The sequence below is a fragment of the Motacilla alba genome, chromosome 25, assembly GCF_015832195.1.
Source record: "Motacilla alba alba isolate MOTALB_02 chromosome 25, Motacilla_alba_V1.0_pri, whole genome shotgun sequence".
In the NCBI taxonomy this organism is placed as follows: domain Eukaryota; kingdom Metazoa; phylum Chordata; class Aves; order Passeriformes; family Motacillidae; genus Motacilla; species Motacilla alba.
This window is the reverse complement of record NC_052040.1, coordinates 2215197-2239270: the sequence shown is the minus strand read 5'-3', so window position 1 is coordinate 2239270 and position 24074 is coordinate 2215197. Positions and strand designations below refer to the sequence as shown.

Below are 24074 nucleotides of genomic sequence, written 5' to 3'. Positions count from 1 at the left end.
CTCTCTGCTGGGGGACACAGGGACACCCCAACCCTGGGGCAGGACTGTGGGTCTGCAGAGATTGGGAAAATCCAGCTGGGTTTACGAATTTATCCCAAATTTATAAATTTATCCAGTGCTTTTCTCTCTTCTCCAGCACATCCAGCTCCCCTGATGATGGGGATTTCTGGGGGAGGGTCAGAAATTTCCTTCTTCCACTTCTTTCCTCACTGATTTCCTGCTTCCACATCCTGCTGGAAATCAGGATGGAAAAATCCCAGATCCTCAAAATCCTGGATTTGAGGATGGAAAATCCCTGATCCTCAAAATCCTGGATTTGAGCCTGGATCCTCCTGGATTTGAGCTGGATTTGAGCCTGGATTTGGCCTGGATATGGCCTGGATTTGACCAGGATTTGAGCCTGGATTTGGCCTGGATTTGACCAGGAATTGAGCCTGGATTTGAGCAGGATTTGAGCCTGGATTTGAGCCTGGATTTGAGCCAGGATTTGGCCTGGATTTGGCCAGGATTTGGCCAGGATTTGACCAGGATTTGGCCTGGATTTGGCCAGGATTTGAGCCTGGATTGAGCCTGGATTTGAGCAGGATTTGAGCCTGGATTTTGTCTGGATGTGGCCTAGATTGGAGCGGGGGTTGGGGTTTGTGTGTGGGGTGAGGGCTCGCTGCTGTCCCGACCTTTCCCGGGTCAGGGCTCGCTGCTGTCCCGACCTTTCCCGGGTCAGGGCTCGCTGCTGTCCCGACCCTTCCCGGGTCAGGGCTCGCTGCTGTCCCGAGCTTTCCCGGGTCAGGGCTCGCTGCTGTCCCCGAGCACCGCAGGCGCAGCCGTTCCCAGGCCGGAGCTTTATTGCCGGTGCTGCCCGGCCCCGGCGCTGCCCGGCCCCGCTCCCGGTGCTGCCCGGCCCCGGCTCTGCCCCGGCCCCGGCTCTGCCGCGCTCCCGGTGCTGCCCCGGCTCCATCCTCGGCCCGGCCCCGGCTCTGCCCCGGCTCCATCCCGGCCCGGCCCCGAGCCCGGAGCCTGGCACGGCCGCGGGGCCGGTCCCGGCTGTCCTGCTGCCACCGCTGTGCTGCCACCTCAGTGCTCTTCATCCTCCTCCTCCTCCTCCTCCTCCTCCTGGGAGGGCTTCGGGCGGGAGAAGAATCCCAGCTGGGGGGAGAGGGGGTGGGAACGGAGCCATCGTCACCCTGGGTGGCACCGTGACCGCCCCAAGGTGACACCGCCACCCTGCCAAGGTGACACCATGACCACCCCAAGGTGACACTGCCACCCTGCCAAGGTGACACCATGACCACCCCAAGGTGACACTGCCACCCTGCCAAGGTGACACCATGACCACCCCAAGGTGACACTGCCACCCTGCCAAGGTGACACTGCCACCCTCCCTCAGGGTGACACCATGACCACCCCAAGGTGACACTGCCACCCTGCCAAGGTGACCTTGCCGCCCTCTCCCAGGGTGACACCGTCACCACCCCAAGGTGACATTGCCACCCTCCCCCAGGGTGACATCATGACCCTCTCAAGGTGACACCATGCCTCCCCCCCAGTGTCACCCCTCAGTGCCACCATGTCCTCCCTCAATGTTACCCAAAGGTGCCACCATTTCCCCCCTGGGCGTCACCCCTCAGTGCCACCGTGCCCCCCCCAGTGTCCCCTGGTGTCCCCTGGGTGTCCCCCCAAGGTGCCACCATGCCCCCCTCAGTGCCACCGTGGCCCCCCCCATCGATGTCACCCCTCAGTGCCCGCCCCGGTGTCACCCCAAGGTGCCACCATGCCCCCCCATCGATGTCACCCCTCAGTGCCACCATTTCCCCCCTTGGTGTCCCCCCTCAGTGCCACCCTCGGTGTCCCCCCAAGGTGCCACCGTGTCCCCCGGTGTCCCCTCACCCTCCAGAGGCCGAGGCTGAGCAGGGCCAGCAGCAGGAGCCCCCCCAGGGCACTGCCCCCCAGGATCCAGAGGGACACGGGGACACGGCGGCCCCGCAGCAGCTCCAGCTCCAGCTGGGGACAGGGGGAAAATGGGAATTAGGGGAAAAAATGGGAATTGGGGGGAAAAAATGGGAATTGGGGGAAAAAAAATGGGAATTTGGGGGGAAAAATGGGAATTTGGGGGGGGGAAATTGGGAATTTGGGGGGGAAAATGGGAATTTGGGGGAAAATGGGAATTGGGGGAAAAAAATGGGAATTGGGGGAAAAAAAAGGGAATTTGGGGGGGAAAATGGGAATTTGGGGGGGGGAAATTGGGAATTTGGGGGGGAAATGGGGAAATTGGGGGGCAAATGGGAATTGGGGGGAAAGAATTGGAGGGGGAATGGGGAATTCAGGGGGGAAAATGTGGAGTTTGGGGGAAAAAATGGGGAATTTGGGGGGGAAAATGGGGAATTTGGGGGGAAATGGGGAGTTTGGGGAAAAAATGGGGAATTTGGGGGGGGAAATGGGGAATTTGGGGAGCAAATCGGGATTGAGAGGAGCAAATGGGGAGTTTGGGGGGCAAATGGGGAATTTGGGGGAAAATGGGGAATTTGGGTGGGAATGGGGACAGGGAACGGGGAATTTGGAGGGGAAAACGGGGAATTTTGGGGGAAAACGGGGAATTTTGGGGGATGGGAATTTGGGGAATTGGGGGGGTCGGGGGTCCCACCTCCCTGCGCTGCGCCCCCTCCTCCAGCAGCAGGAGCCCCCCCCCGACCCCCAGCCAGACGCTGCTGACGATCCTCAGGCTCCGGAACTGCAGCTGGGGACAGAGAACAGAGCCTGCTGGAGTGTGGGGGAGAAATAAAATAAAATAAAATAAAATAAAATAAAATAAAATAAAATAAAATAAAATAAAATAAAATAAAATAAAATAAAATAAAATAAAATAAAATAAAATAAAATAAAATAAATAAAATAAAAAATAAAATAAAATAAAATAAATAAAATACAATAAAATACAATAAAATACAATAAAATACAATAAAATACAATAAAATACAATAAAATACAATAAAATAAAAAAATAAAAAATAAAAAAAAATAAATAAAAATAAAATAAAATACAATACAATACAATAAAATAAATAAAAAAAAATAAAATAAAATAAAATAAAATAATAAAATAAAATAAAATAAAATAAATAAATAAATAAAATAATAAAATAAAATAAAATAAAATAAATAAATAAATAAATAAAATAAATAAAATAAAATAAAATAAAATTAAAATAAAATTAAAATAAAATAAAATTAATGTTAAATACAATAATAATAGCATTAAATAAAACAATAAAATAAAATAAGACAAAATAAAATAAAATAAAATAAAATTAAAATTAAAATAAAATAAAAATAAAATAAAATTAATGTTAAGTACAATAATAATAGCATTAAATAAAACAATAAAATAAAACCAAATCAAATCATAATAAAATAAAATAAAATCATAATAAAATAAAATAAAATCATAATAACGTTAAATAAAATAATAGTAGCATTAAATAAACCAATAAAATAAAATAACACAAAATAAAATAAAATCATAGTAACGTTAAATACAATAATAGTAGCATTAAATAAAACAATAAAATAAAATTAAAATTAATAATGACATGAAATACAATAATAATATTAAACGCAATAATAACAACGTTAAATAAAATTTTTAAAATTATAAAATAAAAGAATAATAAAATCGAATAGAAGGACAAAATTAAATAAAACAATGATAAAATGAAATACAATCTTAACGTTAAATAAATAATAAGAAAATTCAATAAATAATAAGAAAGTGAAATAAATAAAAAGAAAATTAATTAAATAATAAGAAAATTCAATAAAATAATAAGAAAAATCAATAAAATAAGAAGAAAATTCAATAGAATTATAAGAAAATTCAATAGAATTATAAGAACATTCAATAGAATAATGAAATTAAACGAAATAATAATAAAATTAAATGAATCAAAACTGAAGGCAGTGTTGTGGCTGCGCTCAGGGCTGCCGGCCCTCACCGTGCGCAGGGAGCTCTGCTGGAGGCTCTGCCGCAGCCGGACCCAGGCGCCCCCGCCCCGCCCCAGCCGGGCCAGGCGGCAGCGCAGCTCCGGGCAGCGGCCGCGGGAGCAGTCCTGCAACGGGGAGAGGTGGGGAGCCGCACCCCGACCCCCGAACCCCAAACCACCGAACCCCAAATCCCCGAAACCCAAACCACCGAACACCAAACCACCGAACCCCAAATCCCTGAACCCCCAAATCACCGAACACCAAATCACCGAACCACAAATCCCCGAACACCAAAATCCCTGAATCCCCAAATCACTGAAACCCCAAATCACCAAACCCCAAATCACCGAACCCCAAATCACCGAACCCCAAATCCCCGAACCCCAAATCACCGAACCCCAAATCACCGAACACCAAATCACCGAACCCAAATACCCGAACACCAAAATCCCTGAATCCCCAAATCACCGAACCCCAAATCACCGAACCCAAATCACCGAACCCCAAATCACCGAACCCCAAATCACCGAACACCAAAATCCCTGAATCCCCAAATCACCGAACCCCAAATCACCGAACCCAAATCACCGAACCCCAAATCACCGAACCCCAAATCACCGAACACCAAAATCCCCGAACACCAAAATCCCTGAATCCCAAATCCCCGAACCCCAAATCCCTGAACCCCCAAATCCCCGAACACCAAATCACCGAACCCCAAATCCCCGAACCCCAAATCCCTGAATCCCCAAATCACCGAACCCCCAAATCCCCAAACCCCAAATCACCGAACCCAAATACCCGAACACCAAATCCCCGAACCACAAAATCCCCAAACCCTAAATCCCCGAACCCCAAATCCCTGAATCCCAAATCCCCGAACCCCCAAATCCCTGAATCCCTGAATCCCTGAACCCCAAATCCCCGAACCCCCAAATCCCTGAATCCCTGAACCCCAAATCCCTGAATCCCAAATCCCCGAATCCCTGAATCCCAAATCCCCGAATCCCTGAACCCCAAATCCCTGAACCCCCCGAGTTCCCTGGTAGTGTTGGGGAACCCCCTGAATCCCCCCGGAGTTTTTGGGACCCCCCAGAACCCCCAACCCCGGGGGTGCCCAGCCAGCCCCACCAGCCTCTGGGTGCTCAGCAGCTCCTCGGGGGGCCCCGGGGTGCCCTCATCGGGGGGGTGCAGCCTGCAGCTGGCCTGGGGAGGGGCACGGGGGGGTCAGAGGGCACAGACTGGGGGGACCCCCCCGATGTCCCCCCCGGTGTCCCCCCGGTGTCCCCCAGACCCACATTTTCAGCCAGGAGCTCGGTGACAGACAGGATGGGGGCGCCGCGGGGGCCGCGCGCGGGCAGGGCCATGTGCAGGGTGAGGTTCTGCAGGGGGTAGCACCCCAAATTCTGCACCTGAAGGGGAAATGGGGGGGGCACGGTGAGCCGGGGGTGCCCCCCATCGTCATCATCATCATCTTCATCATCTTCATCATCATCATCACCATCATCACCATCATCACCATCATCTTCATCAATACCATCATCATCACCATCATCACCATCAATACCATCATCATCATCATCTTCATCATCACCATCATCATCATCACCATCATCATCATCATCACCTTCATCACCATCATCTTCATCAATACCATCATCATCATCACCATCATCACCATCAATACCATCATCACCATCATCATCATCACCATCATCATCACCATCATCATCACCATCATCACCATCATCATCATCACCATCATCATCACCATCATCATCATCATCATCACCATCATCTTCATCATCACCATCATCTTCATCATCATCATCACCATCACCATCATCATCACCATCATCTTCATCACCACCATCACCATCATCTTCATCACCATCATCATCATCACCATCACTATCATCTTCATCATCACCATCATCACCATCATCACCATCACCATCATCATCATCACCATCATCACCATCATCACCATCATCACCATCATCTTCATCAGCTCACCCTCAGCGTGGTGGTGAACTCGGGCCCGGAGCTGGCAGTGAAGGTGCCCGGGGGGGGCAGCTCGTAGCGGGGCAGGTTGGTGGCACTGGGGGGGGACACACACACGGGGGGGGGTCACATCCATGGTGGGTGTCCCCATCAGTGACCCCCCCCACCCACAAAAGAGGGTGACATCCATCGTGACCCCCCCAGTCTGAAGTTTGGTGTTTTTGGGGGGGGACACACGGGGGGGGGGTTACATCCATGGTGGGTGTCCCCATCAGTGACCCCCCCAACTCTGGGGGGCACACGGGGGGGTCACATCCCTCGGGGGTGTCCCCCCCAGCCCCACCTGGACAGGAACACGTTGGCCTCGTAGCGGATGGGGACAGCCAGCTCCACCACGTTGTCCTGCGGTGTCACCTCGGTGCTGTCACTGCGGGGGGGGTGGGGACACACTCGGGAGTGTCCCCAAATTCCAGCCACGCCCCTGGCGCGCCGCCCCTGCCCCCAGGGCTCAGCCCCAGCCCTACCTGGTGGCCCTGAGCGCGACCTCGGCGCGGTCCAGCAGCACGGAGCAGCTGAACTCCAGCTCCAGGGTGAAGGACACCTGCGGGGGGGGGGCGTCTGGGGGGTCCCGAGGGGCTTTGGTGGACAGGGTCCTCCTCAGGGACTCGGTGGGAGAGCTTGGAGGGGCTCCTCAGGGATTTGGTGGGACAGTTTGGAGGGATTTGGTGGGACAGTTTGGAGGAGCTCCTCAAGGATTTGGTGGGACATCTTGGAGATGCTCCTCAGGGATTTGGTGGGACAGTTTGGAGGGATTTGGTGGGACAGTTTGGAGAGGCTCCTCAACGATTTGGTGGGACATTCTGGGGGAATTTGGTGGGACAGTTTGGAGATGCTCTTCAGGGATTTGGTGGGACATTTTGGAGGAGCTCCTCATGGATTTGGTGGGACATTTTGGAGGGAATTGGTGGAACAGTTTGGAGGAGCTCCTCATGGATTTGGTGGGACAGTTTGGAGGAGCTCCTCATGGATTTGGTGGAACAGTTTGGAGGAGCTCCTCATGGATTTGGTGGGACATTTTGGATGGGTTCTCCAGGGATTTGGTGGAGAGTTTGGAGGTTCTCTCAGGGATTTGGTGGGACAACTGGGAGGGGCTCCTCAGGGATTTGGGCTCCCCCCAGGCTGTACCCCGAGCACGAGGCTGGAGGAGTGGAGGTTCCCTGGGGGTCTCTCGGGGGTCCTACCTTGGCCTGCGAGCGGAAGACGGGGTACCCCACGCTGCAGCGCCGGCGGTGCCCCCCCAGGGCTGAGCACTCCACCTTCACCGAGCTGGGCTCCTGCCAGGGGACACCGCGGGGACACGGGGCTGGGGGCTGGGGACACTGGGAGGTGGCAGCAATGGACCCCTGGGGGGCCACAGGGGAGCGACAGAACACAATCTGCCACCGAGCTGGGGACACCACGGAGCCCCAACTCCCACCTGGGACAGGTTGGGGACACCATGGAGACCAATTCCCACCTGGGACAGGTTGGGGACACCATGGAGACCCAGATGCCACCTGGGACAGGTTGGGGACACCATGGAGACCCAGATGCCACCTGGGAGGAGTTGGGGACACCACGGAGTCACCTGTCCCCCTTGAAACGAGTTTGGGGACCCAAAGGATTCCAACCCATCCCACCTGCCATGGGCTGGGACAAGAACGACCCAGAGGTTCTCCAAGGACCCGGGCCTCCATCTCTACCCTGGTGGAGAGCTTGGAGGGGCTCCTCAGGGATTTGGTGAGGGTTTGGAGGGGTTCCTCAGGGATTTGGTGAGGGTTTGGAGGGGTTCCTCAGGGATTTGGTGAGGGTTTGGAGGGGCTCCTCAGGGATTTGGTGAGGGTTTGGAGGGGTTCCTCAGGGATTTGGTGAGGGTTTGGAGGGGCTCCTCAGGGATTTGGTGAGGGTTTGGAGGGGTTCCTCAGGGATTTGGTGGGACAGTTTGGAGGGGTTCCTCAGGGATTTGGTGGGACAGTTTGGAGGTGCTCCTCAGGGATTTGGTGAGAGTTTGGAGGTGCTCCTCAGGAATTTGGGCTCCCCCCAGGCCGTACCTGGAGCACGAGGCTGGAGAAGTGGAGGTTCCCAGACAGGAGCAGCCACAGGCTGGCGTTGTAGGCGTTCTCCTGCCGGTTCTCCAGCTCCACCTCCACCAGCATCCGCCTCCGGCCCTTCCGCAGGATGTGGGGGCTCTGCCTGGAGGCCGGGGGGGTCACAGGGCGCTCCTGGGATCCCAGGGACACCGTGAGGACACCGGGGGGGACACCAGGGGTACCTGGAGCCCACGATGTCCGTGGTGGCCTTGAGCACCAGGTCGGTGACGCACTCGTCGTCGTCCCCACAATCCTTGAAAAACGGGATCTGGAAGGAGCCAGGGGTGATCCCGGGGTGATCCCAGTGCCCGGGGGTGACCCCAATGTCTGGGGGTGATCCCAGTGCCCAGGGGTGACCCCAATGTCTGCGGATGATCCCAGTGCCCAGGGGTGATCCTGGGGTTTGGGGGTGATCCCAGTGCCCGGGGGCCTTCCTGGGGTTCAGGGGCGATCCTGGTGCCCAGGGGGTGATCCCAATGTCTGGGGGTGACCCCAATGTCTGGGGGTGATCCCAGTGCCAGAGGGTGATCCCGGTGCCAATCCCAATGCCCAGGGATGATCCCGGTGCTGGGGGGTGATCCTAGGGTCCAGGGGCGATCCCCTTGCCCGGGGGCGATCCCAGTGTGATCCCCGTGCCTGGGGGCGATCCCAGTGGGATCCCAGTGCCCGGGGGTGATCCCGGTGTGATCCCAGTGCCCGGGGGTGACCCCAGTGCCCGGGCGCACCCTCCCAGCACTGACCAGTTTGCGGAGGGAGGTGGCAGTGGCGGGATCCAGCACGGAGCCGGCGGCCGCGTCCAGCGCCCAGCTGAGGCTCAGGCTGAGGGGCCGCAGGTAATCCGAGGTGTCCTGCGCGACCGGGGGGGCCATCAGCCTCACCCCGCTCGGACCCCGCCGGAGGGGCCGGGAGGAGACCCCCGGGGCAGGGAGGGGACCCCCGGGGCAGGGAGGAGCTCCCCGGGGCCGGGAGGGGACCCCCGGGGCAGGGAGGAGACCCCCGGGGCAGGGAGGGGACCCCCGGGGCAGGGAGGGGACCCCCGGGGCCAGGAAGAGCCCCCCGGGGTCCCGGGGCAAGGAGGAGCCCCCCGGGGCAGGGAGGAGCCCCCCGGGGCCCGGCGCTGACCAGGACGTGGAAGGGGACGCGGGCGCAGCTCTGGCGGCCCAGCGGGAGCTCGACGCGGCGCTGCAGCAGCCGGCGGGCCCCGGAGTCGAAGGCGGCTCGGGATCCCGGGCCCCGCTCCTCCAGGGACACGTTGTACCGGAGATCTGCGGGAGAGGGGGCGCCTCAGCGGCCGGGACACCGGCGGGGGCGGCCGCTCCGCTGGGAGGGACTGCGGGAAGGCCGGGGATGCTCCAGGACCCTTTGGGATACTTCTGGAATGTTCCTGGAAGGTTCCAGGACCCTTTGGGATGCTCCAGGGCCCTTTGGGATGCTCTGGGATGCTCTGGGATGCTCCAGGCCCAGCCAGGGATGCTCCAGGAATGTTCCTGGAAGGCTCCAAGACCCTCTGGGATGCTCTGAGGTGCTCCAGGGCCCTTTGGGATGCTCTGGGATGCTCCAGGCACAGCCAGGGACCCTCCAAGGACACTCCCCGGATCCTCTGGGATGCTCTCAGATGCTCTGGGATGCTCTGGGGCGTTTCTGGGATGCTCCCCACCCAACCAGGACCCTTTGGGAAGGCTCCAAGGACCCTTTGGGATGCTCTGGGATGTTTCTGGGATGTTTCTGGGATGTTCCTGGGGCGCTCCCCGGCCCCTGCAGCCCCCCCGGCCCGCACTCACCGATCCCCGTGCCCTGCGGGGCGCTCGGGGCGCGGCTGTGGCCGCGGAAGCAGACGCGGGCGCGGAGGCAGACGGCAGCGGAGCCGCCGCGCCGGCAGTTCCGCCGGGTGACGCTGACGGCCGCCGGCTCCACCGACACCGCCGCGGCCACCTGGAGGATCCGGCGGGACCTGGGGGACACGGCCACCTCAGCGGCGACAGGGACAGCCTGTCCTGATCCGGGCTTAGGAGTGGAGAGCGCTGGGAGGGTCCCGGGTTCCCTCACAAGGGGAAACTGAGGCACGGAGAGCCTTTTCTCCTGAATGTCCCCCTGTCCTTTCTGCATGTCCCATTCCCGTCCCTGTCCCCATTCCCGGGCTGTCCCGGTCCCCATTCCCGGGCTGTCCCCGTCCCCATTCCCGGGCTGTCCCCGTCCCTGTCCCCATTCCCGGACTGTCCCCATTCCCGGGCTGTCCCGGTCCCTGTCCCCATTCCCGGGCTGTCCCTGTCCCCATTCCCGGACTGTCCCCATTCCCGGTCCCTGTCTCCATTCCCGGGCTGTCCCTGTCCCCATTCCCGGGCTGTCCCGGTCCCTGTCCCCATTCCCGGGCTGTCCCCGTCCCCGGCTCACCGCAGCACCACGGCCGCCCCCTGCGCCCCCACGGCCACGTCCACCAGTCCGTCCCCGTCCATGTCCGTCCGTCCGTCCACGCTGATCCCGAAGTAGCGCAGGCTCCAGCCCAGCGCCGCCGCCTCGATGCGCTGCCAACGCCCATTTTCCGCTCTTTAATCTTAATCCTTATTTTTAATTTTTAATTTTTAATTCTTAATTTAAATTTTTTATTATTGATTTTTAATTCTTAATTTTTAAACTTTAATTTTAATTTTTAATTTTAATGATTGATTTTAAATTCTTAATTTTTCATTTTTAATTTTAATTTCTAATTTATAATTTTCAATTCTTAATTCTTAATTCTTAATTTTTTAAGCCCTTTTCTGGCCCAAGGACGGGGCGACTGAGAGGCTCGGTTAGTTTTGTAAAAGAGAATAAGATCGTTTGAAATAGAAAGTTTCAAAACAAAGTTAAATAAGGTATGAAATCAAGTCAAAATTTTAAAGCCAATTGTTATTATTAAAATCAAATTATTAATAATTATAATAATTACTGTTATTAATTAATTTTTTTATTATTATTAAAATTAAAATTCCCTGTTGTGGGTCTTGATGCAAGACATCTTTTACAGTTCTGTTTCTCTAAAGCATCTCAGGTTTTTGGGGTTTTTTTGCAATGTTTTCTTTGTAAAGCTGTTTCTGGTTCCGTTTCTCTCTCACCAACCCCTGTCCCGTTTTATCCTATTCCTAAATCCGCGATTCCTCTCTCAGAGCTCGCCTCCGGAACTCCCCGCAAATCCCCTTCCCTCCTGGGGAAAGCCAGGCCACCAGCGGGAGTATCGCTCTGTCTTTCTCCATGTGCCCTTTCCCGGGCTGTCCCCGTTCCCAGGGTGTCCCTGTCCCCTCTCCGTGTCCCCATTCCCGGGGTGTCCCCGTTCCCGGGCTGTCCCTGTCCCCATTCCCGGGGTGTCCCCATTCCCGGGCTGTTCCTGTTCCCATTCCCAGGGTGTACCCATTCCCGGGGTGTCCCCGTTCCCGGGCTGTCCCTGTCCCCTCTCCATGTCCCCATTCCCGGGCTGTCCCCGTCCCCGGGCTGTCCCCGACCCCGGGCTGTCCCTGTCCCCTCTCCGTGTCCCCATTCCCGGGCTGTCCCCGTTCCCTCTCCGTGTCCCCGTTCCCGGGCTGTCCCTGTCCCCGGGCTGTCCCCGACCCCGGGCTGTCCCTGTCGCCATTCCCGGGCTGTCCCCGTCCCCGTCCCGTCCCCGTCCCCGGGCTGTCCCCGTTCCCGGGCTGTCCCTGTCGCCATTCCCGGGCTGTCCCCGTCCCCGTCCCGTCCCGTCCCCGGGCTGTCCCTGTCGCCATTCCCGGGCTGTCCCCGTCCCCGGGCTGTCCCCGTTCCCGGGCTGTCCCTGTCGCCATTCCCGGGCTGTCCCCGTCCCCGTCCCGTCCCCGTCCCCGGGCTGTCCCTGTCGCCATTCCCGGGCTGTCCCCGTCCCCGGGCTGTCCCCGTCCCCGGGCTGTCCCCGTCCCTGTCCCCGGGCTGTCCCTGTCCCCGGGCTGTCCCCATTCCCGGGGTGTCCCCGTTCCCTCTCCGTGTCCCTGTCCCCGGGCTGTCCCCGTCCCCGTCCCCGTCCCCGGGCTGTCCCCGTTCCGGCACAGCGCTCCCCGCCGCCGGTCCCGGTGCCCGCGGTGCGGGCGCGCTCTCACCTGGCGCCCGCGGGGCAGCAGCGTGCCCGGGGCCATGTGGAACACGTAGAGCGCTCCGCGGTGCCCGTCCTCCAGCGGGGCGCCCACCGCGGCTCCGGCCAGCCCGTCCTGGCCCAGGTTGGGCACGGCAGCCAGCGCGGAGCCGAACCTGCAATCCTGCGGCCTCGCCTCGGGGAGCAGCGACCCCGCGGGGCTCAGGCGCTCCTGGGGGTGCGGGGGGACCCTCGGTACCCGCAAAGGGACGGGGACCCCCTCAACGCCTCCCCCGAGCGCCTCGAATTCCTTCAATCCCTCTGCATCCCGCTGATCCGCGCGGCGCCCTGCCCCGGTTCAACCCGGTCCAACCCGGTCCAACCCGGTCCAACCCGGTCCAACCCGGTTCCCATCCCTCTCACCTGCCCCACACCCCCAGACCCTCCCCTGCCCCTCTCACCTGCCCCACACCCCCCAGACCCTCCCCTGACCCTCTCACCTGCCCCACAAGTACACACAGACCCTCCCCTGCCCCTCTCACCTGCCCCACAGGTACACACAGACCCTCCCCTGCCCCCTCACCTGCCCCACACCCCCCAGACCCTCCCCTGCCCCTCTCACCTGCTCCACACCCCCCAGACCCTCCCCTGCCCCTCTCACCTGCCCCACAGGTACACACAGACCCTCCCCTGCCCCTCTCACCTGCCCCACAGGTACACACAGACCCTGCCCCTGCCCCTCTCACCTGCCCCACACCCCCCAGACCCTCCCCCTGCCCCCTCACCTGCCCCACAGGTACACACAGACCCTGCCCCTGCCCCTCTCACCTGCCCCACACCCCCCAGACCCTCCCCCTGCCCCCTCACCTGCCCCACAGGTAGCCCCCTCACCTGCCCCACAGGTACACACAGACCCTCCCCCTGCCCTCTCACCTGCCCCACAGGTACACACAGACCCTGCCCCTGCCCCTCTCACCTGCCCCACACCCCCCAGACCCTCCCCCTGCCCCCTCACCTGCCCCACCCGGTACAGGTAGACCTTCCCCATCTCCCAGCTCTGCCCGCCCAGGTAGGAGGGCGCGGCCACCAGCAGCAGCTCGCTGTCCCCATCTCCCTCCAGGTCCAGGGCCAGCACCTCGCTGCCGAAGTAGGAGCCGATCTGGGGGTGCGGGGGGCTGTGAGGCCGGGGGGAGCCCCAAATTCCCGCCCCCAAGACCCCTCAGCACCCCTCACCTGGTCCCCCGTTAGCGCCTGGGCCACCGTCACGGCGCCCGCGGGGCCCAGCTGGAAGAGGACGACCTTGCCCTTGTGCTGGAAGCGGGGGGCACCGGCCACCAACAGGCGCTGCCCCCCCGGCAGCTGCAGCGAGGACACCGAGTACCCTGGGGGGAGCAGGGTCAGGGGGAGGCACAGCCCCGGGGCACCCCAAATATCCGGGTTTGGGGCGTCCCTGGGGCACCCCAAATATCCAGGGCATTTCTGTATCACCGATGATCCCAAATATCCATTCCACGGAGTATCCCCAGGGCACCCCAAATTTACAGGACATTTCTGTCATCATTACAAAACATCCCCAGAAAACCCCAAATATCCAGGACATGGAGCATCCCCAGGGCACCCCAAATATCCGGGACATTTCTGTATCACTGATGATCCCAAATATCCATTCCATGGAGTATTCCCAGGGCACCCCAAATTTCCTGGACATTTCTGTTATCATCAAGCACCCCAAATACCCATTCCATGGAGCATCCCTAGGGCACCCCAAATATCGAGGACATGGAGCATCCCCAGGGCACCCCAAATTTCCTGGACATTTCTGTATCACCAAGAATCCCAAATATTCATTCCATGGAGTATCCCCAGGGCACCCCAAATATCCAGGACATCCCTGTATCCCCAGAGCCCCCCCAAACACCCATTCCCCAAAGCACCCCCACCTCACCCCCCATCTCCAGGACGCGGAACACCCCTGATCCACCCCAGACCGGGAGCAGGACGTGGGGCACGCCCGGTTCACCCCACGCCCCCGGGGCTCCCCCGTACCCAGGTAGGCCGCGTGGTTCCTCAGCTGCGGCGGGAATTCCTCCTGGAACGCCTCGCGGGCTGGGACAAGGCGCCCGCGCTGCCGCTCCTCCAGCACGCCCCCCTCCCAGTCGTGGGCTCCGACCATTCCAAAGAGGATCCCGTCCTGCTGGGATGGGTGGCACACGTCACCGCAAGGCCTCGACATCCCCAGGCCCCCGCTGTCACCGTCGTGTTTTCCGGGAAAAACCTCCTCGCCCAGGATTTTCTCCTGGGGAGCTGAGAAGCCTCGGGGAAAAATGAAACCAGTAATTATCTGATTGGCTTCTCCTGCGTTGTGCTGCTTCGGAATGTGTTTGGAGATTGTTTACCAAAAATCGCCCAAACTGGCGGCTGTTTCCTTGGTTTCATGGGAATTGTTTTCACTTAATGACCAATTGAGGCTCTGGAGAGAGTCACGAATTTTTAATTATTATTTTTTAACCTTCTGTCTGTGTCCTTCCTGCGTTCTTTAGTACAGGTCAGCATTCTTTTAGGTAAGATGGTGTCAAAAAATGATAATTTAGCCTTCTAAGAACAGGGAGTCAGAGTCCTCACTCCTTCCTTCCACAGCCACGCCAGGGCTGGGACGGGCTGAGGGCTGTTCTCCACCCTTCACTGGGGTCACAAACAACTTTCCCAAGGCTGCGAGAAGCTCGGAGAAAAGAATTCTAAACAATTCTTCTCTCAACTCGCTGCGCCCGGTGTTTGTGAACGTGTGTTGGTCACCAAAGGGTGGCTTCTCAACCAGCCAATGTTTTGATTGAAGGACCAGTCAGGTCCTCCTGAGTATAAAAAGGAATGGGTGTCCTAAGAAAGTGGATTCAGCCTTCTGATACAGCTCTGTGACATCTCTGACTCGACGGGGACAGGATCACCTCGAGGTGGTGGATGGAGAAGCCGATCTGGGACATCTCCAGCTCGAAGGCGCTCTCGTTGTCCCCGTGGGTGCCTGAACAGAGGAGGAACGAGACTCAGCTCCTCCAGCTGGAATCCCCGGCCCTTCCCAGCACCCCAGCCCCAGCCAGCACCTTCCAGGCTGAAGATCCGATCTCCCAGAGCGTCCACGATGTCATTGAGGGCGGCCTCATCCGTGACGTTGAAGAAGTACTTCTCGTCGGGGTCGCTGGCGATGGACTTGATCTCCCGGATGAAATCCTCGGGGTCCTGCTGCCGCCGCAGGTAATGCCCCAGCACCTGGCGGAGGGACGGGGCTCAGCAGGAGCCCCCGGGCTGCAGGGGACAGCAGGGGGGGTGGCAGGGGCCTCACGGTGAGATGGCCGCGATGAGGGGAGAGAATGACGAGGAGGACTCCACCTTATCAGAAGGCTGGTGAGGCACCTTATTCTACCGTGTTCTATTCATCTAAAACTGAACCTGCCACGCACTCGCTCACAGCTGCACAGAGCTGCGCTCCTCCACCGGCTGTCCCGTGACTGTCCCGTGACAGCGCGACACGCACACGCTCTCCTGGCCCTGCCAGGCCACGGAACCAAACACCCTCCCTCTGGGCAAACCACCTCCATCTTGCATTCTGCTTCGGCCCAACACAAGAATCGTGGTTTCCTTCTCCGACGTTCAGAGAACGTGAACCCCAGGGAGATGTTCCCGGGGGGAATCGCGCCTGGCTTTCCCCCGCCAGGAGAGACGCGGCGGCACTCACGGCGACGGCGTAGCGGGTGACGTTGCGGCGCTCGCACTCGGCCAGCGCGGCGGGCAGCTCGTCGCCGTCGTGGGACTCGCCGTCCGTCACCACCAGCAGCAGCCGCGCCGCCCCCGGGCGCCCGCCCCGCGCCGCGCTGAAGGACTCGGTGCTGTGGGACAGCGAGCCCCTGCTCGGCCCCAAACTAAACTCTGCCCGGTCCTGATCCGGATCCCAGCCCTGATCCGGACCCCAATCCCAGCCCTGATCCTGATCCTGATCCCAGCCCTGATCCTGATCCCAGCCCTGATCCTGATCCCAGCCCTGATCCTGATCCTGATCCCAACCCTGATCCTGCTCCCAGCCCTGATCCTGACTTGATCCAATGATAGGATACCAATTCCAATCCCGATCTTTATTCAAATCCTGATCTAACCTAGACCCTAAACCGAACTCCGAGCCCAATCCCAGCCCCACTCCCTCTCCCAATCCCAAATCCTGACTCAGTCATGACCCCAACTCTATCCAAATCCTGACTTGATCCCAAACCTGATACCAATTCCAATCCCGATCCTTATTCAAATCCCGATCCCAACCAAGACCTTTATCCCAATTCTGACCACAATCCCAGCCCCACTCCCTCTCCCAATCCCAAGTCCTGACTCACTCCTGACTCCAACCCCAATCCAAATCCTGACTTGATCCCAAACCTGATACCAGTTCCAATCCCGATCCTTATTCAAATCCCAATCCCAGCCTAGACCTTAAATCCAGCTCTGACCCCAATCCCAGCCCCACTACCAATCCCAATCCTGCCCTCAATCCCAACTCTGCCCCCAATCCCATCCCAATCCTCCCCAATCCCAGCCCCAATCCCGCCCCAGTCCCAGCCCCAATCCCACCCCAATCCCAGCCCCAATCCCACCCCAATCCCGCCCCAGTCCCACCCCAATCCCAGCCCAATCCCGCCCCAGTCCCACCCCAATCCCAGCCCAATCCCGCCCCAGTCCCACCCCAATCCCAGCCCAGCCCCAGCCCAATCCCGCCCCAATCCCAGCCCCAATCCCACCCCAATCCCGCCCCAGTCCCACCCCAATCCCGCCCCAGTCCCAGCCCCAATCCCACCCCAATCCCAGCCCCAGTCCCACCCCAATCCCGCCCCAATCCCACCCCAGTCCCGCCCCAGCCCCAGCCCAGCCCCACCATGCCTCCCGGATGGCCATGGCCGTCCTGGTCTCCCTCCCCTCCTGCCGGGTCAGGTTCCGCGCGGCCTCCAGCAGGCTCCGGGCCGTGGGGTGCTGCCCCAGCGCCCACTCCTGCACCAGGTGCTCCCCGTACTGCAGCACCCCCACCTGCAACGGGGACCGTCAGAGCCGCGGGGAGCCCCAAAACACCCCCCGAACCCCCAAAACCACAGAGACACCCCCCGAACCCCCAGGGAACCCCCGAAACCACAAGGAACCCCTTGAGCCCCAAGGAATCCCCAAACCCACGGGGACATCCCTCAAAGCCCAGGGAATCCCAAAGTCTGCAGGGACCCCTCAAACTCATGGGGACTCCTCAAACCCCCAGGGAACCCCCAAAGCCACAGGGACATCCCCCAAACCCCCAGGGAACCCCCAAAACCAGGGGGACATCCCCCAAACCCCCAGGGAACCCCCAAACCTCCAGGGAACCCCTCAAGCCCCAGGGAACCCCCAAACCCACAGGGAACTCTCAAATCCCCGGAGACCCCTCAATTGCCCAGGGTGGACAATGGCATCACCCCTAGGCTGGCATCACTCCAGGGACAATGACATCATCCCAAGGACAATGACATCATAATGACATCATAATGACATCACCCCAGGGGCAGCAGCACTGCCCTGGAGACAGTCCCCTTGCCTTGGGGACAGCACCCCAGCCCTGGGGACACCGTGGCGGCCAAGGTGCCACACCAGGTGGCATCACCCCAAGGGACAATGGCATCGCTCCAGGGGACAATGGCATCGCTCCAGGGACAATGCTGTCACCCCAAGGCTGGCATCACCCAAGGGACAATGCCATCACCCCAGGGACAATGTCATCACCCCAAGGGACAATGGCATCGCTCCAGGGGACAATGGCATCACCACAGGGACAATGCTGTCACCCCAAGGCTGGCATCACCCAAGGGACAATGCCATCACCCCAGGGACAATGCCATCATCCTAGGGACAATGCCATCACCCCAAGGCTGGCATCACCCCAGGGACAATGCCATCACCACAGGGACAATGCCATCACCACAGGGACAATGCTGTCACCCCAAGGCTGGCATCACCCAAGGGACAATGACATCAACCTAGGGACAATGGCATCACCCCAAGGACAATGTCATCACCCCAGGGACAATGCCATCACCCCAAGGACAATAGCATCACCCCAAGGGACAATGTCATCACCCCAGGGACAATGCCATCACCCCAAGGCTGGCATCACCCCAAGGGACAACGGCATCACCCCAGGGGTAAGAGCACTGCCCTGGAGAGAGTCCCCGTGCCCTGGGGACACCACCCCGGCCTCGGGGACACCGTGGTGGCCCCGCCGAGGCGCCGCAGCCTGACCTGGGTCTGCCCGGGCCCGATGAAGAAGCGGCCCAGGACGTTCCCGAGGAAGGCCTGCACCTCCTCCCAGGGGTAGATGCTGTTGGAGCCGTCCAGAACCACCACGATGTCCATGAAGGTGGAACAGCCTGGCAGGGGACACGGTGACACCGGGGGGTGGCACGTCCCAGGAGGCCCCGGGACGTCCCACCGCACTCACGCTGGGCCGTGGGCGCCACGGTGGCCAGCGGCCGGAGCTCCCGGTTGAGGCGGACGCAGCGGCCGGGGCTGAACACGGAGCTGCCGCACTCCTGGGACCAGAGCGGGGCGCACGCCTTGGGGACAAGCGGCGCGGGGTCACGGCAGGGACGTCACACCCCCCCCGCCGCACCCCGTGCCTCAGTTTCCCCGCGCTCACCACGAATCCCCCGTCCCCGGACGCCGCCAGCGTCATGCCCAGGCGGCCGGCGCCGCTGCCGAGCCACGGGACCGCGGCCCCTCGGGGACAAAAAGGGGGTGAGCGCCCCCGGGAGACCCCAAAACAGCGGCGGGGCTCGGGGCTGGGGGGGGCTGCCCGTACTGCAGCACCCCCAGCCGGAACGGGGAGGGGCAGAGGCAGAGGGAGCCCCAAAACATCCCCCAGACCCACAGGGACCCCAAAACAACAGGAACCCCCAAATCCACAGGAACCCCAAACCATGGGGAACCCCAGACCCACAGGGACTCCAAATCCACACGAACCCCAAACCACGGGGACCCCAAACCATGGGGACATCCCCCAGACCCACAGGGACCCCAAATCTACACGAACCCCAAATCCACAGGGAACCCCCAAACCACAGGGACCCCAAACCCACGGGGACCCCAAACCCACGGGGAACTCTAAATCCACAGGGACATCCCCCAAATCCACAGGGACATCCCCCAAATCCACAGCGAACCCCAAACCACGGGGACATCCCCCAAACCCACAAGGAACCCCCAAACCCCCAGGGAACCCCAAATCCACAGGAACCCCAAACCCTCAGGGACATCCCCCAAACCCACAGGGACCCCCAAACCCTCAGGGAACCCCAAACCCCCAGGGAACCCCAAATCAACAGGGACCCCCAAACCCCCAGGGAACCCCAAACCACGGGGACATCATCCTCCAAACCCCCAGGGAACCCCAAATCCACAGTGAACCCCCCAAACCCCTGAGAGAACCCCCAAACCCCTCAGGGATCCCCCAAACCCACAGTGAACCCCCCTCAAACCCCTCAGGGAACCCCAAATGTGACCCCACTCTCCCCCCCCAGTACCGAGGTTGGCCTTGGCACAGGAGGAGTTTTGGGGTCCCATGGGGCACTTGTAGATGTCACCTTGGCCATCGCCGTCCCACGGGGCCCCCACCAGCAGCCTGGGGGGACAAAAAGGGGACCCCTCAACCCCCACGGGGAACCCCCAAACCCCCAGGGACCCCCAGACCCACAGCGACACCCCTCAAACCCCCAGGGAACCCCCAAATGTACAGTGACACCCCCAGGAACCCCCAAACCCCGCAGGGAACCCCAAGGTAAACAGGGACCCCTGAAATCCCCAGGGACCCCCCCCAAACTCAGGGGGAACCCCAAAGTCCACAGGGACCCCTCAAACCGGGACCCCCCAAACTGGGACCCCCCAAAGCCCCAGGGACCCCCCCCAGACCCACGGGGACATCGAGGATGTCACCACCCCGCCCCGAGAGCCGGCCACGTTTTTGGAGGGTGGGCACCGCGCCAGGCTGTGCCACCCACGTCTGTCCGTCTGTCCGTCCGTCCCGTGCTTCCCCGTCCCAGCCTCAACCTCCCTCCCCGCCCTTCCCCTCCCTGCCTCAGTTTCCCCCTCCCTTCTCCCCTTTTCTGCCTCATTTCCCCCATTCCTGCCTCAGTTTCCCCTTCCCCCCCTCTCCCCACCCTTCCTGCCTCAGTTTCCCCTTTCCTGCCTCAGTTTCCCCTATTCCAACCTCATTTCCCCCATCCCTGCCTCAGTTTCCCCTTTTCCACCTCACTGCCCCCCTTCCTGTCTCAGTTTCCCCATCCCTGCCTCAGTTTCCTGCTCCCTGCCTCAGTTTCCCCCATTCCTACCTCAGTTCCCCCATTCCAACCTCATTTCCCCATCCCTGCCTCAGTTTCCCCCTTCCCTGCCTCAGTTTCCCCCTTCCCTGCCTCATTTCCCCATCCCTGCCTCAGTTTCCCCCATTCCTGCCTCAGTTTCCCCATTCCCTGCCTCCGTTTCCCCATTTCTCCCTCATTTTTCCATTCCTCCCTCATTTCCCCATCCCTGCCTCAGTTTCCCCATTCCTACCTCATTTCCCCATCCCTGCCTCAGTTTCCCCATCCCTGCCTCAGTTTTCCCCTCCCTGCCTCAGTTTCCCCATTCCTACCTCATTTCCCCATCCCTGCCTCAGTTTCCCCCTTCCCTGCCTCAGTTTCCCCCATTCCTCCCTCATTTCCCCATCCCTGCCTCAGTTTCCCCCATTCCCTGCCTCATTTCCCCCTTTCCTGCCTCAGTTTCCCCTTTCCTGCCTCAGTTTCCCGCTCCCTGCCTCAGTTTCCCCCATTCCTCCCTCATTTCCCCATTCCTCCCTCATTTCCCCCATCCCTGCCTCAGTTTCCCCATTCCCTGCCTCAGTTTCCCCATTCCCTGCCTCAGTTTCCCCATTTCTCCCTCATTTTTCCATTCCTCCCTCATTTCCCCCTCCCTGCCTCAGTTTCCCCATTCCCTGCCTCAGTTTCCCCATTCCTCCCTCAGTTTCCCATCCCCCCGGGGCTCACTCACCACTTGTCCCCATCCCCCCCCGCCTGCAGCACCCGGTAGCCAAACTGGGACTCCGGTGGCCCCCAGAAGACCCTGGAACTCCCCACGTCGATGTTGAACCCCTCGGCGAGCCCTGCGGGGGGAAAGGAGGGGCGGAAATTCCCTTTTTTCCCCCAAAAATCCCCATTAAAAATAAGATTTTCCATTAAAAAATAAGATTTTTCCCACTAAAAAATAAGATTTTTCCCATTAAAAATAAGATTTTCCCATTAAAAATAAGATTTTTCCCATTAAAAATATGATTTTCCCATTAAAAATATGATTTTTCCCATTTAAAAATATGATTTTTCCCATTAAAAATAAGATTTTTCCATTTAAAAATATGATTTTCCCATTAAAAATATGATTTTTCCCATTTAAAAATATGATTTTTCCCATTAAAAATAAGATTTTTCCATTTAAAAATATGATTTTCCCATTAAAAATAAGATTTTCCTACTAAAAATAAGATTTTTTCCCATTAAAAATAAGATTTTCCCATTAAACCCGGGTTTTAGTTCCTCTTACAAATTCCCCTTCCCACCTTGAGCCCGACCTAAATCTGGAGTTTCCCCTTGAGCCCGGCCTAAATCCAAAGGGATTTTGGTGTTTTTCTCCCTCAAAAAATTAAATTAAATGGGGGGAAATGACCAAAACTGGTCAGGTTTTAATGGATTTTGGTGTTTTCTCCCTCCAAAATAATCTCAAAAATAAATTAGGAGGGGCAAAATGAGCAAAACTGGTCGGGTTTTAATGGATTTTGGTGTTTTCTCCCTCAAAAAATTAAATTAAATGGGGGGAAATGACCAAAACGGGTCGGTTTTAAAGGGATTTTGGTGTTTTCTCCCTCAAAAAATTAAATTAAATGGGGGGAAATGACCAAAACGGGTCGGTTTTAATCCCAAAATCCCCCAGAAATTCAGAGAGAGGCGCGAGGGAGGAACCCCACGTGGCTGCCCCCGGATTATTCCAACCCCAATCCCAACCTAGAGCTCAATCCCGATCCCGATCCCAATTTTAGCCCCGAATTGCCCCAAATAAATGGATTTTTTTGGGGTTACCTGGGAGCAGGAGCAGCGCCAGGAGCAGCCCCCGGCTCCCCACGCCCCGCATGGCCGCAGCTCCAGCTCGGACTCCGAGCAGCACAAAATCCCCGTGGGTTTTTTTGGGTTTTTTGGGTTTTTTTTCCTCTTTTTTTCCGTTTATTTTCCCTCCTCCTTCATCTTCAATTGGCTGCTAAAAATAAATGCGGTTTTGGACGGGGGGGAGGCGAAATTTCAAGGGAAAAAAACCAGGCAAAGTGGTAAAAACCAGGGAAAAAAGAGAGGGGAGAAGGGAGGAGGTGGGTGCAGGATTTTTTTGGGGGTCCTGGGTGTTCGAAGGGGATTTTTCCTTTTTTTTTTTGGGAAATGGAGTGGGAAAAATCTGAATTTCTGCCACACAGAACCTGGGTGTTCGCTGTGGGGACAGGCAGGAGGGGACGGGGTGGAAAAGGGGTTTTGGGGGGGCTGGGTGGGGTTTGGTTTGAGTTTGGGTGGATTTTGGGTGGATTTTGGGCTGCCACGTCCTCCCGGTGACACTGCCACCAGCCGGGCTGAGTTTAAAAAAAAAAAAAAAAAAAAAAAAAAAGGGGGAAAAAAAATGAAAAGGAAAAAAAAAAAAAAAAAGGGAAAAAAATTCCAAGTCGGCGATTTAGGACAGAGGGAAACTTGTGCTGCCAGAGGTTGTGGGATGGGCTGGAATTTTCAGGAGGAATTAAAAATAAAAAACCAACCCAAGGAATGAGGAGAAAACCAGAAAAAAACAGACAAACAGCGACTGTGCAGCTCCAGACGGCCCCGCCCCGGCGGGACACGGGGAAACTGAGGCACGGGGCCAGTCCAGCCCAGCAGTGCCAGCCCAGTGCTCCCAGTCCAGCCCAGTAGCACCAGTGCAGCATTCCCAGTCCAGCCCAGTGTCCCCAGTCCAGCCCAGTGCTCCCAGTCCAGCATTCCCAGCCCATCCCAGTGTCCCCAGTCCATCCCAGTGCTCCCAGCCCAGTATTCCCAGTCCAGCCCAGTGCTCCCAGTCCAGCCCAGCAGTGCCAGTGCAGCATTCCCAGTCCAGCCCAGTGTCCCCAGTCCAGCGCTCCCAGTCCAGCCCAGTGCCCCCAGTCCAGCATTCCCAGCCCATCCCAGTGTCCCCAGTCCATCCCAGTGCTCCCAGCCCAGTATTCCCAGCCCATCCCAGTGTCCCCAGTCCATCCCAATGCCCCCAGTCCAGCATTCCCAGCCCATCCCAGTGTCCCCAGTCCATCCCAGTGCTCCCAGCCCAGTATTCCCAGTCCATCCCAGTGCTCCCAGTCCAGCCCAGCAGTGCCAGTGCAGCATTCCCAGTCCATCCCAGTGCTCCCAGTCCAGCATTCCCAGTCCATCCCAGTGCCCCCAGTCCAGCATTCCCAGTCCAGTCCAACAGTGCCAGTCCAGCATTCCCAGTTCCACCCAGTGCCCCCAGTCCATCCCAGTGCCCCCATCCCAGCATTCCCAGTCCATCCCAGTGCCCCCAGTTCAGCCCAGTAGTGCCAGTCCAGCATTCCCACTACCCCCCCAGTGTCCCCAGTCCAGCATTCCCAGTCCATCCCAGTGCCCCCAGTCCATCCCAGTGCCCCCAGTTCAGGGGCAGGCTTAGGTGGGCATCAGGACCAGGTTTAGCATCAGAACTGGGTTTAGGGGGGCATCAGCCCCGGGTTCATGATCAGAGCCAGGTTTGGGGGCACCAGCCCCAGGTTCCTTATCAGCCCCAGGTTCATTATCAGCCCCAGGTTTTGGGGGGACACCAGCCCCGGGTTC

The 24074-nt window shown here is 58.1% G+C and overlaps 1 protein-coding gene across 1 annotated transcript; it reads right to left on the bottom strand.

Annotated features, from left to right (window-relative positions):
* Window positions 1-890: 890 nt before the first annotated feature.
* ITGA10 (integrin subunit alpha 10) lies at window positions 891-22371 on the bottom strand. Its single transcript, XM_038162089.1, has 30 exons — window positions 22308-22371; window positions 21229-21340; window positions 19731-19828; window positions 18848-18927; window positions 18650-18764; window positions 18451-18578; window positions 17069-17217; window positions 15887-16037; window positions 15255-15420; window positions 15102-15175; window positions 14206-14350; window positions 13393-13541; window positions 13175-13318; window positions 12188-12391; window positions 10500-10630; window positions 9890-10059; window positions 9231-9373; window positions 8849-8956; window positions 8291-8376; window positions 8070-8211; window positions 7221-7313; window positions 6504-6580; window positions 6323-6406; window positions 5992-6076; window positions 5274-5387; window positions 5107-5181; window positions 3987-4100; window positions 2639-2731; window positions 1885-1998; window positions 891-1143 (listed from the first exon to the last, which is right to left on the bottom strand). Exons 1-30 carry the CDS (start codon window positions 22357-22359, stop codon window positions 1072-1074), a joined length of 3468 nt encoding a protein of 1155 aa, XP_038018017.1. The 5' UTR covers window positions 22360-22371; the 3' UTR covers window positions 891-1071.
* Window positions 22372-24074: the final 1703 nt, after the last annotated feature.

What these genes read in the sequence shown, in the direction of transcription:
- ITGA10 (XM_038162089.1), bottom strand. Translation starts at nt 22,359, where the DNA reads ATGCGGGGCGTGGGGAGCCGGGGGCTGCTCCTGGCGCTGCTCCTGCTC. An exon ending in CCGGGGACGGGGGATTCGTG is followed by an intron (nt 18,765 to 18,847) that starts GTGAGCGCGGGG and finishes CTTGTCCCCAAG; the next exon opens with GCGTGCGCCCCGCTCTGGTC. An exon ending in TCTTCCGCTCGCAGGCCAAG is followed by an intron (nt 6,581 to 7,220) that starts GTAGGACCCCCG and finishes CCCCCCCCGCAG; the next exon opens with GTGTCCTTCACCCTGGAGCT.